Source organism: Tenrec ecaudatus, chromosome 1 (genome assembly GCF_050624435.1).
Source record: "Tenrec ecaudatus isolate mTenEca1 chromosome 1, mTenEca1.hap1, whole genome shotgun sequence".
Classification (NCBI taxonomy): Eukaryota; Metazoa; Chordata; class Mammalia; order Afrosoricida; family Tenrecidae; genus Tenrec; species Tenrec ecaudatus.
Window position 1 is genome coordinate 60,068,195 of NC_134530.1, and position 13,006 is coordinate 60,081,200.

The 13,006-nt window shown below is 42.0% G+C and overlaps 1 protein-coding gene across 1 annotated transcript in view; it reads left to right on the forward strand.

Moving 5' to 3' along the window:
* Nucleotides 1–13,006, forward strand: part of AGO3 (argonaute RISC catalytic component 3) — a 151,589-nt gene that overhangs the window by 118,838 nt on the left and 19,745 nt on the right. The window contains exons 10-14 of the mRNA XM_075553875.1: nucleotides 538–660; nucleotides 2,057–2,190; nucleotides 7,160–7,344; nucleotides 9,726–9,885; nucleotides 12,463–12,553. Of these exons, the coding sequence (XP_075409990.1) occupies nucleotides 538–660; nucleotides 2,057–2,190; nucleotides 7,160–7,344; nucleotides 9,726–9,885; nucleotides 12,463–12,553 (693 nt within the window). The remainder of the gene's footprint in view (nucleotides 1–537; nucleotides 661–2,056; nucleotides 2,191–7,159; nucleotides 7,345–9,725; nucleotides 9,886–12,462; nucleotides 12,554–13,006) is intronic.

Consider the following 13,006-nt stretch of genomic DNA (forward strand, 5'->3'; position numbering starts at 1 on the left):
GTGAATTTCTGAGACTGTAACTCTTTATGGGAGATAAAGTCCTGTCTTTCGCTTGAGAAGACGCTACTGGCTTTGAACTGCTGGTCCTGCTGTTAGCAGGCCAGTGCATCCAGATCCTCTATTATCCAGCATCCTTAACGTTTGTTGGATCAGGTGTTTCTTTGAGACTCTACATTCAAATTTTACCTGAATTATCAGGAGGGTCACAGACTTTTTACAGTTCATTCATAAACTGTAGTTTTCAAGTTAAGATTCTCTTCTCTCCTGAACTCTACCAATCTTTATAATTTCAATTCCAAATTGTTTAGATATTTGAGAAAGTTCAATTGGCTCTTACTGTGTTGCTGGAAAATAGTACATATTTTATCAGTAAATATTTTTCAACTTAATAAAAAGGATTTCTCTATAGTTAGGGCACTGTTAATAAGACCTATTATAAAACATTGTTGATACAGTAAAGGAAAAATAAAGATTCTAATTAGTAAAATGGAATTTTCTGGAGTTTTGTGAATAACTACAAATTTTCTCTGTGGGTAGGTAAGAAGTGCAAATTACGAAACAGATCCGTTTGTTCAGGAATTTCAGTTTAAAGTTCGGGATGAAATGGCCCACGTAACAGGGCGTGTACTTCCAGCACCGATGCTACAGTATGGAGGACGGGTAAAATCTTGATTTTTAAGCTTACACATAGTTTCTGAGTATGTAGAGAAGGGAATTGACCCTAGCTAAGCCTGACTTTAGAAAGTGCTTTATTCCAATGGTGTGTGCGTGTGCGTGTGTGTGTTAAGGTTGATGTATTTGCTTAGAGTTTAGTAGAATTTTTTTTCATGATAAAGGTACAAATAATCTTCCATATAGAATAACAGAAATATTCATTCCAGCAGTTTGAAATGCCTGTTTCCAATGCATTGAAATAAATGTGTTAAATTTTTGTTCTTGATGGGGAAAGATATCTATGTGCATATATTTCTAGGTGTAGTATTAAGGTAGCAGATGGACATTGGGCTTCCACCCAAATACTCCCTCAATGCAAGAACACTTTGTTCTATTAAACTGGCATTCCATGATGCTCAGCTTCCCGACACAATCGCTGAAGACAAAGTGGGTGCATAAGCAAATGTGAAGAAAGCTGATGGTGCCCAGCTATCAAAAGATATAGTGTCTGGGGTCTTAAAGGCTTGAAGATAAACAGCAGCCATTAGCTCAGAAGCAACAAAGCCCATGTGGAGAAAGCACACCAGCCTGTGTGATCACGAGGTGTTGAAGGGATCAGGTATCAGGCATCAAGGAACAAAATCATATAATTGTGAATGGGGGGAGTGCAGATTGGGGACCCAAAGCCTATCTGTAGGCATCTGGACATCCCCTTACAGAAGGGGTCTTGGGAGGAGACAAGCCGGTCAGGGTTCAGTGTAACAACGATGAAACATACAACTTTCCTCTAGTTCTTAAATGATTCCTTCTCCTCCCCCCAACCCCACCACCACTGTCATGATCCCAGTTCTACCTTACAAATCCGGCTAGACCAGAGGATGTACACTGGTACAGATAGGAACTGGAAACATAGGGAATCCAGGAAAGGTGTTCCCCTCAGGACTAGTGGTGACAGTGGCAATACTGGGAGGATGGAGGGAAGGTGGGGAAGAAAGGGGGAACTGAATACAAGGATGTACATATAACCTCCTCCCCAGGGGACGGACAACAGAAAAGTTGGTGAAGGGAGATGTTGGACAGTGCAAGATATGACAGAATAATAATAATTTATAAATTATCAAGGGTTCATGAGGGAGGGGGGGCGGGAAAGAGGGAAAAATGATGAGCTGATATCAAGGGCTCAGATAGAAAGCAAATGTTTTGAGAATGATGATGGCAACAAATGTACAAATGTGCTTGACACGGTGGATGGATGGATGGATGGATGGATGGATGGATGGATGGATGGATGGATGGATGGATGGATTGTGATGAGTTGTACGAGCCCCCGATAAGATGATTAGAAATATTTTTGTTGTTCTTTTGTTTTTACCAGTTGTTTCGCTTTCTCCTTTGTCTATAGAATCGGACAGTAGCAACACCAAGCCATGGAGTATGGGACATGAGGGGGAAACAGTTCCACACAGGAGTTGAAATCAAAATGTGGGCTATAGCTTGCTTTGCCACACAGAGGCAGTGCAGAGAAGAAATACTAAAGTAAGTCGGGCTGGCCACTACTTTGGCTTGGAATCTTTTTTGTATTAAGATAGGTATTTCATTTGTAAGTTACTCAGCTAATGTTCTAACCCTCTTGCCTTAATATAGAGACTATTTCATCATTAAAATTAGAAATGTGTTTCTTCTTGGCCATTCAGTGAAGGCTCCTAAATTGTCTAGACACAGTAAAGTCATCGACTTATTCTCCTGGACACCCTAATAGGCTCCTTCTTTCATAGGAGTGCCATACCAATTAGCACAAGCAGGTGGCTTGAAGCAACAGCGGTGTGTTCTCTCAGTTCTCAGGGCAGCTGTCTGAAGGTCTTGTCAGGGTGGCATTTTTTGCAGAGGTTCTGAAGGAAAACCCTCTCTAACCTCCTCTGGCTCTGATAGCCCCAGGGATACCTTAGTTGTGGACACAGAATTTTTGTCTTTCTCCCCTTAGCCTGACTTTCCCTCTATGTCATTCTCTGAGGCTCTTGCATTATAAGTGACCAGTCCAGTTGGTTTGGACTAGGCCCACTGCGCTCCAGGATGACTCCCTATTAGCAAATTATACCTCCAAAGACCCCATTCTCAAATCAGGTCCCATTCACAACTGGAGAATGGAGCTGAGGCAATATTAAGACTTCAGTAATATCTTTTTAGAAAGTTCATTCAACCCATGACAGGCTTGTGTGGAAGCAGCAGCCTCATAGACTTTTGATGGCATATGGATCTTAGGTTTAATTCCCAGCTTTGCTACTTCCTACCTATATTCCCAGGGATCATTTCTTGACTCTCAAGCCCCATTCACACCTTTGTAAAAAGAATCCTGGTATGACAGCCTGGTTCCACCCCACGACTGGCTGTTGTTGTTTGGTGCTACATACAGCGTGGCAGCATGTCATTGCTCATGGTACCATTCTCAGGTGTTCGCTGGTAGATGCTTAATGCTTCCACCCCCCAAGGCAAGATTGAATTTATAAAGATACTGATAATAAAAGGCAATAATATTGAAAACTTTAATGTACAAGAAATATTCAATGTAAGTTGATTCAAATCAACTTACGAGTCATTGGAAAGGAACTCCATTGCCGTATAAAATGAACTAAAATTCTAATTGCCAGGTGGTTGACATAAAGTCAGCAATGATTGCTGGTGGCTTTCTTTCTCTGAATGCTCCCATGCACACGCCCTTAGAAACAGCTGCCACAGCGCTCCACTCTTCTTCAATTTACTCATCAGGGAACAAGGAAAATATTTATACATACAATAGTGTGTCTAATCTCACCCCCATTTAGGCATCTTCATTGTGACCACCCCAACCTACTCCTATGATCAGAAGGCTTGTGGGAAATGAAAAATAACTTCTGTTTGTGACGCTAAATTGGTGTACTCCTGCTGCTTGGCTGTAATTGGGATGGGGGTGCAGTGTTCTCTTACAGGAGGGATGATTTCAGCTTTGAGGTTGAAACTGGGTGCTCTTAGTAATCTGTCTGCTTAGGTTCTCTTTCGCTCCTTCCTTGTTCGAGCCCGAGATGTTCCCTTTCCGCTCGGTGCTCATTCAGCCATTTTGCTCAGTTTCCCCAAATCCATTCAAGCCCAGCTTTGTTATCTGTGCTCCGTCTCTTTCATGACTTTTAATCATAAACTTTCTCTCATTTCTTCAACCTGTTTCTCTCAACTGGCTTACTGGTTACAGTTAAACGCACACTTGGTTCTTTGAAGAAATGATGTGGGGGCCAGATGTGACCTCCTGGGGCTGTGCCAGGGGAAAGATCGACCCAAGCCGTCACCAACCCAAGGTTGATTTCTCTCAGGCAGAGGTCAGACATGCCTCCAACCTCCTTTGTCCTATTCGAACACCAGCCATGCTAAGGGTACGGTTCTTTGGTCCACACTGCCTCTCCTCAGCCATGCCTGCAAGCACCTCTCTCCGGTCCTGTGCCTCAGCCCTGCAGCCCCTTGGCCTCTGCCCTGCATAGGCCAGGGTTACCAAGTTCCTTTAGCTCCCATGCATGCCACTCTGTGAGGCAGCCTCTTCCCCAAAGTTGGTCAGCTTTACCCATGCGTGTGCCCCAAGCCCTCCACTCTACTCTGTCTCCACTGTCAGCACTTTCCACACAAAGACCTTGAACGTGCTTTCTGCTGACTGTGAGCTTCTCCGTCCCTGTCTCTGAGATGGCTCACTTTATACCCGGGGACATGGGATCACTGACCACTTCCTCATACTACCCCATGCACCCTGTTTGCTCGTTCCCACCCAGTCATTTGGTAGGAGTGACAGAGCCTGGATGGAAGAACCATGCCCAGTTATTTCACTTAACTTCATTCTTCTTTTTTTGAGTGAGAGAGTGAGTGAGTGAGTTGGGGAGTGAGTGAGTGAGTTAGGGAGTGAGTGAGAGAGTGAGTGAGAGAAAGAGTGAGTGAGTTAGGGAGTTAGTGGGAGGGTCTAACTTCATTCTTTAAAAATTAAGCAAGAATCTCTCGATTCTAAGTTCCCTTCATTTCTCATTTGAATTGTTTTTGAAAGAGTGGGATTAAACAACGCACCTTCCCTTTCTTACATTCTGCATTCTGACCTCGACCAGATTTTGTACTGCAGTATATAAGCGATCAACAATGATCTGTTCTATTTTTGTCTTGAATTTTCAGTTTTCCATTTACTTAACTTCCTGTTTCAGGCTTCCATCTGTTTCCTTCCTCGAGATAAAGGGCGTTGTTGAGACGGAGCCCTGGGGGATCTCTAACAGCTCTTGCTTATCAAGTCTGATGGTTTCTTCTCAGCCATTATCCCCCAATACGTTTGGCATTAGAGACAGCTTCCCTCTTGTCTTGCCCCTTCCTTTCTCCCCCCACCCCCCAACGGGTGCAGCTTCTTTTTCTCTTCTCTGCCTGTGCTTGCTCCATCCACGAGACACCGTCGCAAGGCCTGCTCTCGTTGCCCTTGTTGGAGTGGCTGTCTTGACGCGGAAGGACACCAGCTCCTTTTCCAACGATCCACTCCCAAACTATTACGTGTCTCTGGTTTAAAACAATCCCCAAAAAAAGCATTTAACTTTGAGAATGATGATGGCAACAAATGTACAAATGTGATTGACACTCTGGATGGATGGATTGTGATGAGCTGTACAAGCCCCCAATAAAATAACTTTTTTAAAGCATTTTAAACAAGCTTGATATTTGAACTATTTTACTTCAGTCTTAAAGTCTTTTCTCATTACTCCTTTTTCACACTCTGGTTTTTTTTAATGGGAGCACTCTGTTCTCTCTCTCTCCTGGCATTTTTGCCCTGTTTACACTCATGCTATTCTCCACTGTGAATGCCCCCTCTGTGAGAATGGTGTGGGTGGCTGTGCTGGTGTCTGACCTCCTCAGACTTTGCAGGACAGAAGGAAAATTAAACGAAGCATCAGCTCAAGGCCAATTCTGATGAGGCTGTGGTCAGGCATGCTTCTTTACCCACTCTGACACCAGCCACCACCACCCCCCACCCCCCAAGACACTCTACTGCTCTGCTGAACTCAAATATTCACTGCAATGGCTGCAAAGACCTCACACTACTCACGACTGTGGCGTTTATTAGGGTAGTTAACATGTTACAGTTCAGCATCAGAAAAGCTCAGAGCACAGTTCATGAGTCAGGAAGGCTTCTTCTCAGCTGTGCTTGCAAGCACATATCTCTGGTCCTCAGCCACGCAGCTCCTGGGCCTGTGCCGTGCTCAGGCAATGTGGTACTGCTCCGTGAGTGCTGTCGATAAATGCCTAACCAGCTCTCTAGCTCCACAGTAGCGCAACCACCTAGCTCCCTGGGGTAACCCACTCCGCAAACCTGTCGCCTCCCTGAATGCACGGAGATCCCCGACATTAGCGTGTATACACCCTACATCAGTGGTCTCAACCAGTCATTTGGCAGCCTTCACAAAGACTGCGGCTAGAAAGGCCATATCGAGTAATTCAGTGCATCACAAAGTCTCAGAATCATTGAGCAGCTGGCTCTCGTTTGGGCTGACTAAAAATAAAACTGTTTAACTTCACCCTTCTGGGATTAAATAGTAATATTGAAAAGAAAAGGGAAATTCTATAAAGTTCATTTCTGTTTTCAGAGGGACAGACTGTTTTTGAGCAAAGATCATTCAGATTCTTTACTTAGAACTTATTTGTTCTAAAAACAAATAAAGTGGTTGTAAAACCTCCACATCATTACTCATTTATGCTAGGTTAAATGCGGCTTTTTTTTTAAGTGTGAAGTTACTTGTGTTTTTCAGTATGGATGAAGGTACATGGAAGTGCTGCCTTGACCTCTGTGGTTTTGCTTTTTTGCTTGTTTGGTTGGTTGTTTTCGTGTTTTGTTTGTTTTGCTTTGCTTTTAAGCTCTCCTAAGGTCATCGTCTTTCCCGCGATTCTATTTGAAGGTGCGTAATAGTTCAGAAAGAATAGTTGTAGCTCTGCCGTTTGTGTCTTCATTTGAGTTTGGCTAGCTGTGTCACGCCTTGAGGCTTTTTCCTCATCTGTGAAATGGCACCAGTACGTTACCTCCCTCCACTTGCAAATCTTGACAGGATCGAATGAGAGCTAATAGCTAAGATGTTAGCCATGTCTCTGCCAGCTTAAGGCTTGATGTACCTGACCTCATTTAATCTCCACACCAAGTCTGCCTGTAATGGAAGCACTCATTTTAGATGAAGAAAACTGAAATAATTTGCCTGAGATAACATAGCTAGTCAGTAGCAGGCCTGTGAGTGGTACCTAGCATGCTGAGCTAAGCTCTCCCTCAGGCGCTCCAGTTCTAGTACTCTTATAAACTACCAAGACCATGCAATCGTGTGATGGTGTGTTTAGTTCCCAGAGGGATTACTGACCCACCTTTGCCTTTAACCTCTTACGTGTGGAATGTTTTCCATTCCTTTTCCAAACTTCCTGGTTAAGTGTTTGGTGGGTGTCGACGGCGACACAAATGTTCTAGTTTAGTGGTGTCTACCCCTAGGGGGTTCACGGACCAGCTGCGGAAGATCTCCAAGGACGCGGGGATGCCCATCCAGGGCCAGCCTTGCTTCTGCAAGTATGCGCAGGGGGCCGACAGCGTGGAGCCCATGTTCCGGCATCTCAAGAACACCTACTCAGGGCTGCAGCTCATTATCGTCATCCTGCCAGGGAAGACGCCAGTGTATGGTAAGCGTCATCGTCATCGCGAGACTGTTTTTTCTCAAGTACTTGTTACTCCTGGAGAGCGTAGATTATAACAGGTTCTAAAAGGAAATACTAAAACATATCTCTGCGCTATAATGTTGCAAATAGCAGATGTTCTTACTAGTTACAACATATACAAAGTGTTTCATTACAAGATAGTAAGAGGAAGTGTTCCGATTTTTTTTCTGCTGTCTCTTCAGTTTTGCCTTTTCCAGAACCATGCCCAGGCATATCTCGTTTTAGTGTGCTCACAAATACTGAGCTTTTTACAAATTAAAGGGCCATGACAAGCCTCTGTTGACCAAGTCTGGCAGTGCCATTTTTCAACAGTACATACTCCTTCCATTTATCTGTTTCACATTGTGATGCTCCTCACAGATCAACTTTTCATAGTGCTATCTGTGCATACTTAATTGACTACAGTATAGTGTAAACACTCCTTTTTATGCACTGGGAGATTTTTTACACGTGTCTGAGTAATTTTTTACACGTGTCTGCGATACTCACTTTATGGCACTGGTCTAGGGCTGAACCTGCACATCTCTAAGGTGGGCCTGTAGGGGCATCATCTGCGGGTCGCCTTTTCAGGCTGGCTTCAGTCACTTAATAATAAGCGTCTAAAGTTCTTTCATGTCTCTTATTAGCTTGGTAGCTCATATCTGTTTTGTTTTTTTTTTACTGTGGCAAAATAATTATATATTTTAAACAATTTTAAGTGCATACTTCAGTGACATTAATTACATTCACTGTGTTGATGAGCTGCAACCTCTATCTATTTCCAAAACCTTTCCATCACCCCACAGAGAAACCCTGTACTCATTAATCAAGACCTCCCCGTTCCTCCCTCTCCAACCCTGCTAATCTCCTTTTGGTGTCTGTGCAGTAGATACCTTATGTAAGTGGGATCATAAAGGTCCTTTTGAGTCTGCCTTACTAACTTAGCATAATGTTTAAGGAATCACCCATACTGTAAGAAGAATTAAAAGTGTATTTGGGTGAAGTAGGAAGAGTTTTTGCTTAGGGAGCATTAGTTTATGTTAACAGTAGTGGGATAATTTGGAAAAGGATATCAGTAATTATTGCACAACACAACCAATGGCATTGAATTGTACATGTACAGGTTGTTAGATTGGAGCCTATTTTGTTGTGTCTATTTTTGCCACAATTAAAAAGTACACGAATAAAAAAGTATGTTTCTTTTTATGGCTGAGTAAATTTACATTGTATATACCATATTTTGTTTAGCCGTTCATCTGATGGACACTTTAGTTTTCCCACCTTTTGTCTTCTATCTATAATGCTAGGATATGCACAGATATCTACTTGAGTCCCCCTGCCTTTACTTTTTTTGACTATATACTAGACTGACTGGATCACACGGTAGTTCTGTGTTTAACTCTTTGAGGGACCACCAAATTGTTTTCCTTATCAGCTGTACCATGTAAAACATGATCTTAAATTGATATTTAAATATTTTCCATTTAAGAAGTTTTGTATATTGAACAAAATTTATAATGGCAGAGAGGGTACATTGAAGTATTTTTAATTAAAGGCTGGAGGATTGACAATTGATTATAACTTCATAGTAAATTATTGGGGGACAGTACAATGAAATGTAAATAAAATATGACATTTTCCTTGTATGGGTTTTTTTGTTGTTGTTGTTGTAAAGTATATATAGACATCATTTTCCACTTAAACACTTTCATGTGTATGATTTAGCAATATTAATGATACTTATCCTATTCCTCAACCATTACTAACAATTAATAGCAAACTTTCTGTCTCCATAAGCAGAAACCCACTACTTGCTAAACCATAACTCCCTCTTCTCCCTTCTTCTCCGCCCCTGTTCACCACCAATAAAACTTTGATCTGTAATACTTTGATTTATCCTAGATATTTTATACAAATGAGATCATTAAAGATTTGCCCTTTTGTGATTGGCTTATCTCACTCAGAATAATGTTTTCAAGGTTCACCCATGTTGTGGCATGTATCAGGACTTTATTTTTCTTTATCACTGTAAATATCCATCATGTGTACATATCATATTTTGTTTATTAGTTCATCTGTTGGTGATGTTCAGGTTGTTTACTCCTTATTGTATTTAGTACTGTGGTTGCACTGTGTTTATGAAGGTGAAAATACCACTCTCTATAGAAAGAAGAAAATAGCTCTTAATACTTAAGCTAATCTTTAGGACAGCGCTTTAAATGTTACCAGCCTAGTTTTAGTATGTGTGTAATCGCTGGTGTCCTGTAATACTATAATGTATCCTAAGGCAGGGACACACAGTAGCTTCAGTTTCAGCAAACTTTGACTTTTTTTCCTAACTAGAGGTATTTTTATTTATCTGGTAGCGGAGGTGAAACGTGTAGGAGACACACTTTTGGGTATGGCGACACAGTGTGTTCAAGTCAAGAATGTAATTAAAACATCTCCTCAAACGCTCTCAAACCTGTGCCTAAAAATAAATGTTAAACTCGGAGGAATCAATAATATTCTTGTGCCTCATCAAAGGTAAGATCAGTTAAATATTCATCATTTTGCTTCTTACAATGTTTCTGTATAGTCTGTCTTTGTGTAAGAGACAGTTTTGATAACTCCTGCCATGTGAGATCAGTGGACATTTCAACAACAAAACATATTAAAAAGGTTTTGACTGGCAAGGTTAAGAGATTTCCTGGTAGAAACCTCTTTCCTCCCCCATCATTTTTCTTTAGTGCAGATGCATCTGACCCAGCTAGGGAACATAAACTTCAGGAATTTGAGAGCTTCGGTTATTTCTCACTTACTTCCATATTGAGACGTCATCTTCAGCCTGGATGATCGTTTCATGAGGCGACTCATCAGAAAGCAAGGGGGAGAAGGGGGAGGAGGCTGAGGGTCGTGTGGCCGGTTAACAGGAACAGCAGAAAGTATGAAACAGGAGGTGGTTAATTGTACAGGGCACTGCCGAGGAGAACATCATTGAGAGAATTGAGCAGCAAGTTCATGGTCATGGTTTTAAGAAAATGGACTTTCTGACATAAATAAGAAGGCAAAATCATGGTTCTGGATTTGGCTTAAGTCTGGGGAGGAAAAAAGAAAGGACAAAATACTTCCATTGATTTGTTGAAAGATAATTACTATTTTTTAATCGTTTTATTAGGGGCTCATACAACTCATCACAATCCATACATACATCAATTGTATAAAGCACATTTGTACATTCATTGCCTTCATCATTCTCAAAACTTTTGCTCTCCACTTAAGCCCCTGGCATCAGGTCCTCATTTTTCCCCCTCCCTCCCCGCTCCTTCCTCCCTCATGAACCTTTGATCATTTATAAATTATTATTTTGCCATATCTTGCCCTGTCCAACGTCTCCCTTCACCCACTTTTCTGTTGTCCGTCCCCCAGGGAGGAGGTCACATGTAGATCCTTGTACTCGGTTCCCCCTGCCCCCATCCACCCACCACCCTCCCAGTAGCACCACTCTCACCACTGGTCAATAAGGGATCATTCCCCCGTGGATTCCCTGTGTTTCCAGTTCCTATCTGTACCAGTGTACATCCTCTGGTCTAGCCAGATTTGTAAGGTAGAATTGGGATCATGATAGATGGTGGCTAGAGGAAGCATTTAGGAACTAGAGGAAAGTTGTATGTTTCAACGTTGCTACATCACACTCTGACTGGCTCGTCTCCTCCCCGAGACCCTTCTGTAAGAGGGTGGGTGTCCAGTGACCTACAAATGGGCTTTGGGTCTCCACTCCGCACTCCCCTCCCCTCATTCACTATGATAAGTTTTTTTGTTCTGATGATGCCTGATACCTGATCCCTTCGACACCTCATGATTGTACAGGCTGGTGAGCTTCTTCCATGTGGGCTTTGTTGCTTCTGAGCTAGATGGCCGCTTGTTTACCTTCAAGCCTTTGAGACCCAGATGATGTATCTTTTGAGAACCGGGCAGATAATTACTATTCTATCGTAGTGGTTGAAACCACTGGGACTCAAAAAGTTAAGAACCTTGATCGGTCTCGCTCTGTCAAAATGACATTAGAGCAGCAGTTCTCAACCTGTGGGTCGTGACCCTTTTGGGGGTCAAACGACACTTTCACAGGGGTCGCCTGATTCATAACAGTAGCAAAAATATAATTTTATGGTTGGGGTTCACCACAACATAAGGAACTGTATTAAAGGGTCACAGCATTAGGAAGGTCGAGAACCACTCCGTTGGACTCAAGAGGGAGCCCTGTGTGTCTGAGATACGAGCCTTTTTATCTATGTGGCTTCGGCTTCACATCCTATTAATTAAAAGATGAGATTCATAAAGGAGATGAATATAATGAGGATCTCCATTCGTGACCTCATCCTAGTCAGTAATGACATAAGTCAAATAACTCTTCTCCTCTTAGCTTTCATTTTTATTGCCTTTTATTATCAGTATCTTTATAAGTCCAATCTTTTATTTGTCTTTTGGATTGGAAATATTACATATTAATTTACAGATAGGAGATCAGTAAGTCACGTGCTGAAAGGTTTACATAGGACATACTGCTAATGATAAGGTGCACACAAACAAATGACAGGTGCTAAGAACTAAAAGACATACCTTTGAGTTTTAATGGACACACCTTTAAATTAAAAGTAAAAATGAATGACTTTATTTCTAATAAACACCGATCTAGCCTTTTGATTCCCTTTGTCTTTGAGAAATTACATCATCTTAAAAGTCAGGAAAGACTGATTAAAAACTGGTAGAGTTTGATTAAACTATTGAATTGTATGATACGTGAGTTATATGCCAATAAAACTTTTTTAAAAACTAGTAGAGCGATGTAGGAAAGTTTTGGGCTATTATGGGGTTGCCCTTTGCACCCACCAGAAGGAGTGCTCAAGAAAGAAACTGCTTCATCACATTGGATAGACCCATTGTGACATTGTTATTCCATTGACGGAGGGATTTATGAATTAAGAGATGAAATCGTCGGTACTTCAGCGCTATAAGAGACACTGTGCTCTGTCGGCAACTTGCCGTTGTGTTGTTTAAACATAAGTGGATAATGAAAACAATGTTTTTAAAGAATTATCTAACTCTTTGAAAAATGTGTTTAAGACCTTCTGTGTTCCAGCAACCAGTGATATTTCTGGGGGCAGACGTCACTCACCCCCCGGCTGGCGACGGGAAGAAGCCTTCTATTGCTGCTGTGAGTGTCGGTTTGGCCAATGTGTGCTTAGATGAATAGCAGCACTTTATTTCAGCTTTTCAAATGGAATGAACATTTATAAATGTTGTGTGGGGTTTTCTTTTAAGAATATTTATTCCCTAGTTTGAGAGCTGCAAATTCCATGTTGCTATTGTGACTAGGTGCCATCAAGACAATTCAGTCAAGAAAGAAAGAAATTTAGTCTCAAAGACACCATGTGTGCATGGGACATGGCCCATCCTGGGCCGTCTTCACAGTCCTTGCTGTTTGGACCCACTGCCGAAGCCACTACTGGGTCAAGTCCATCTCGATGGGAGTCTTCCTTTTTCCCTGACCCTTTATCCAGCCTGTTCCCTCCAGGGATTCGTCCCCTCTAATTGCATGTGTAAAGAAAGACAAAACTCTCCCCATTCCCACATCTAAAGGGCATGCTAGCTGGATTTCCAGGAGAGA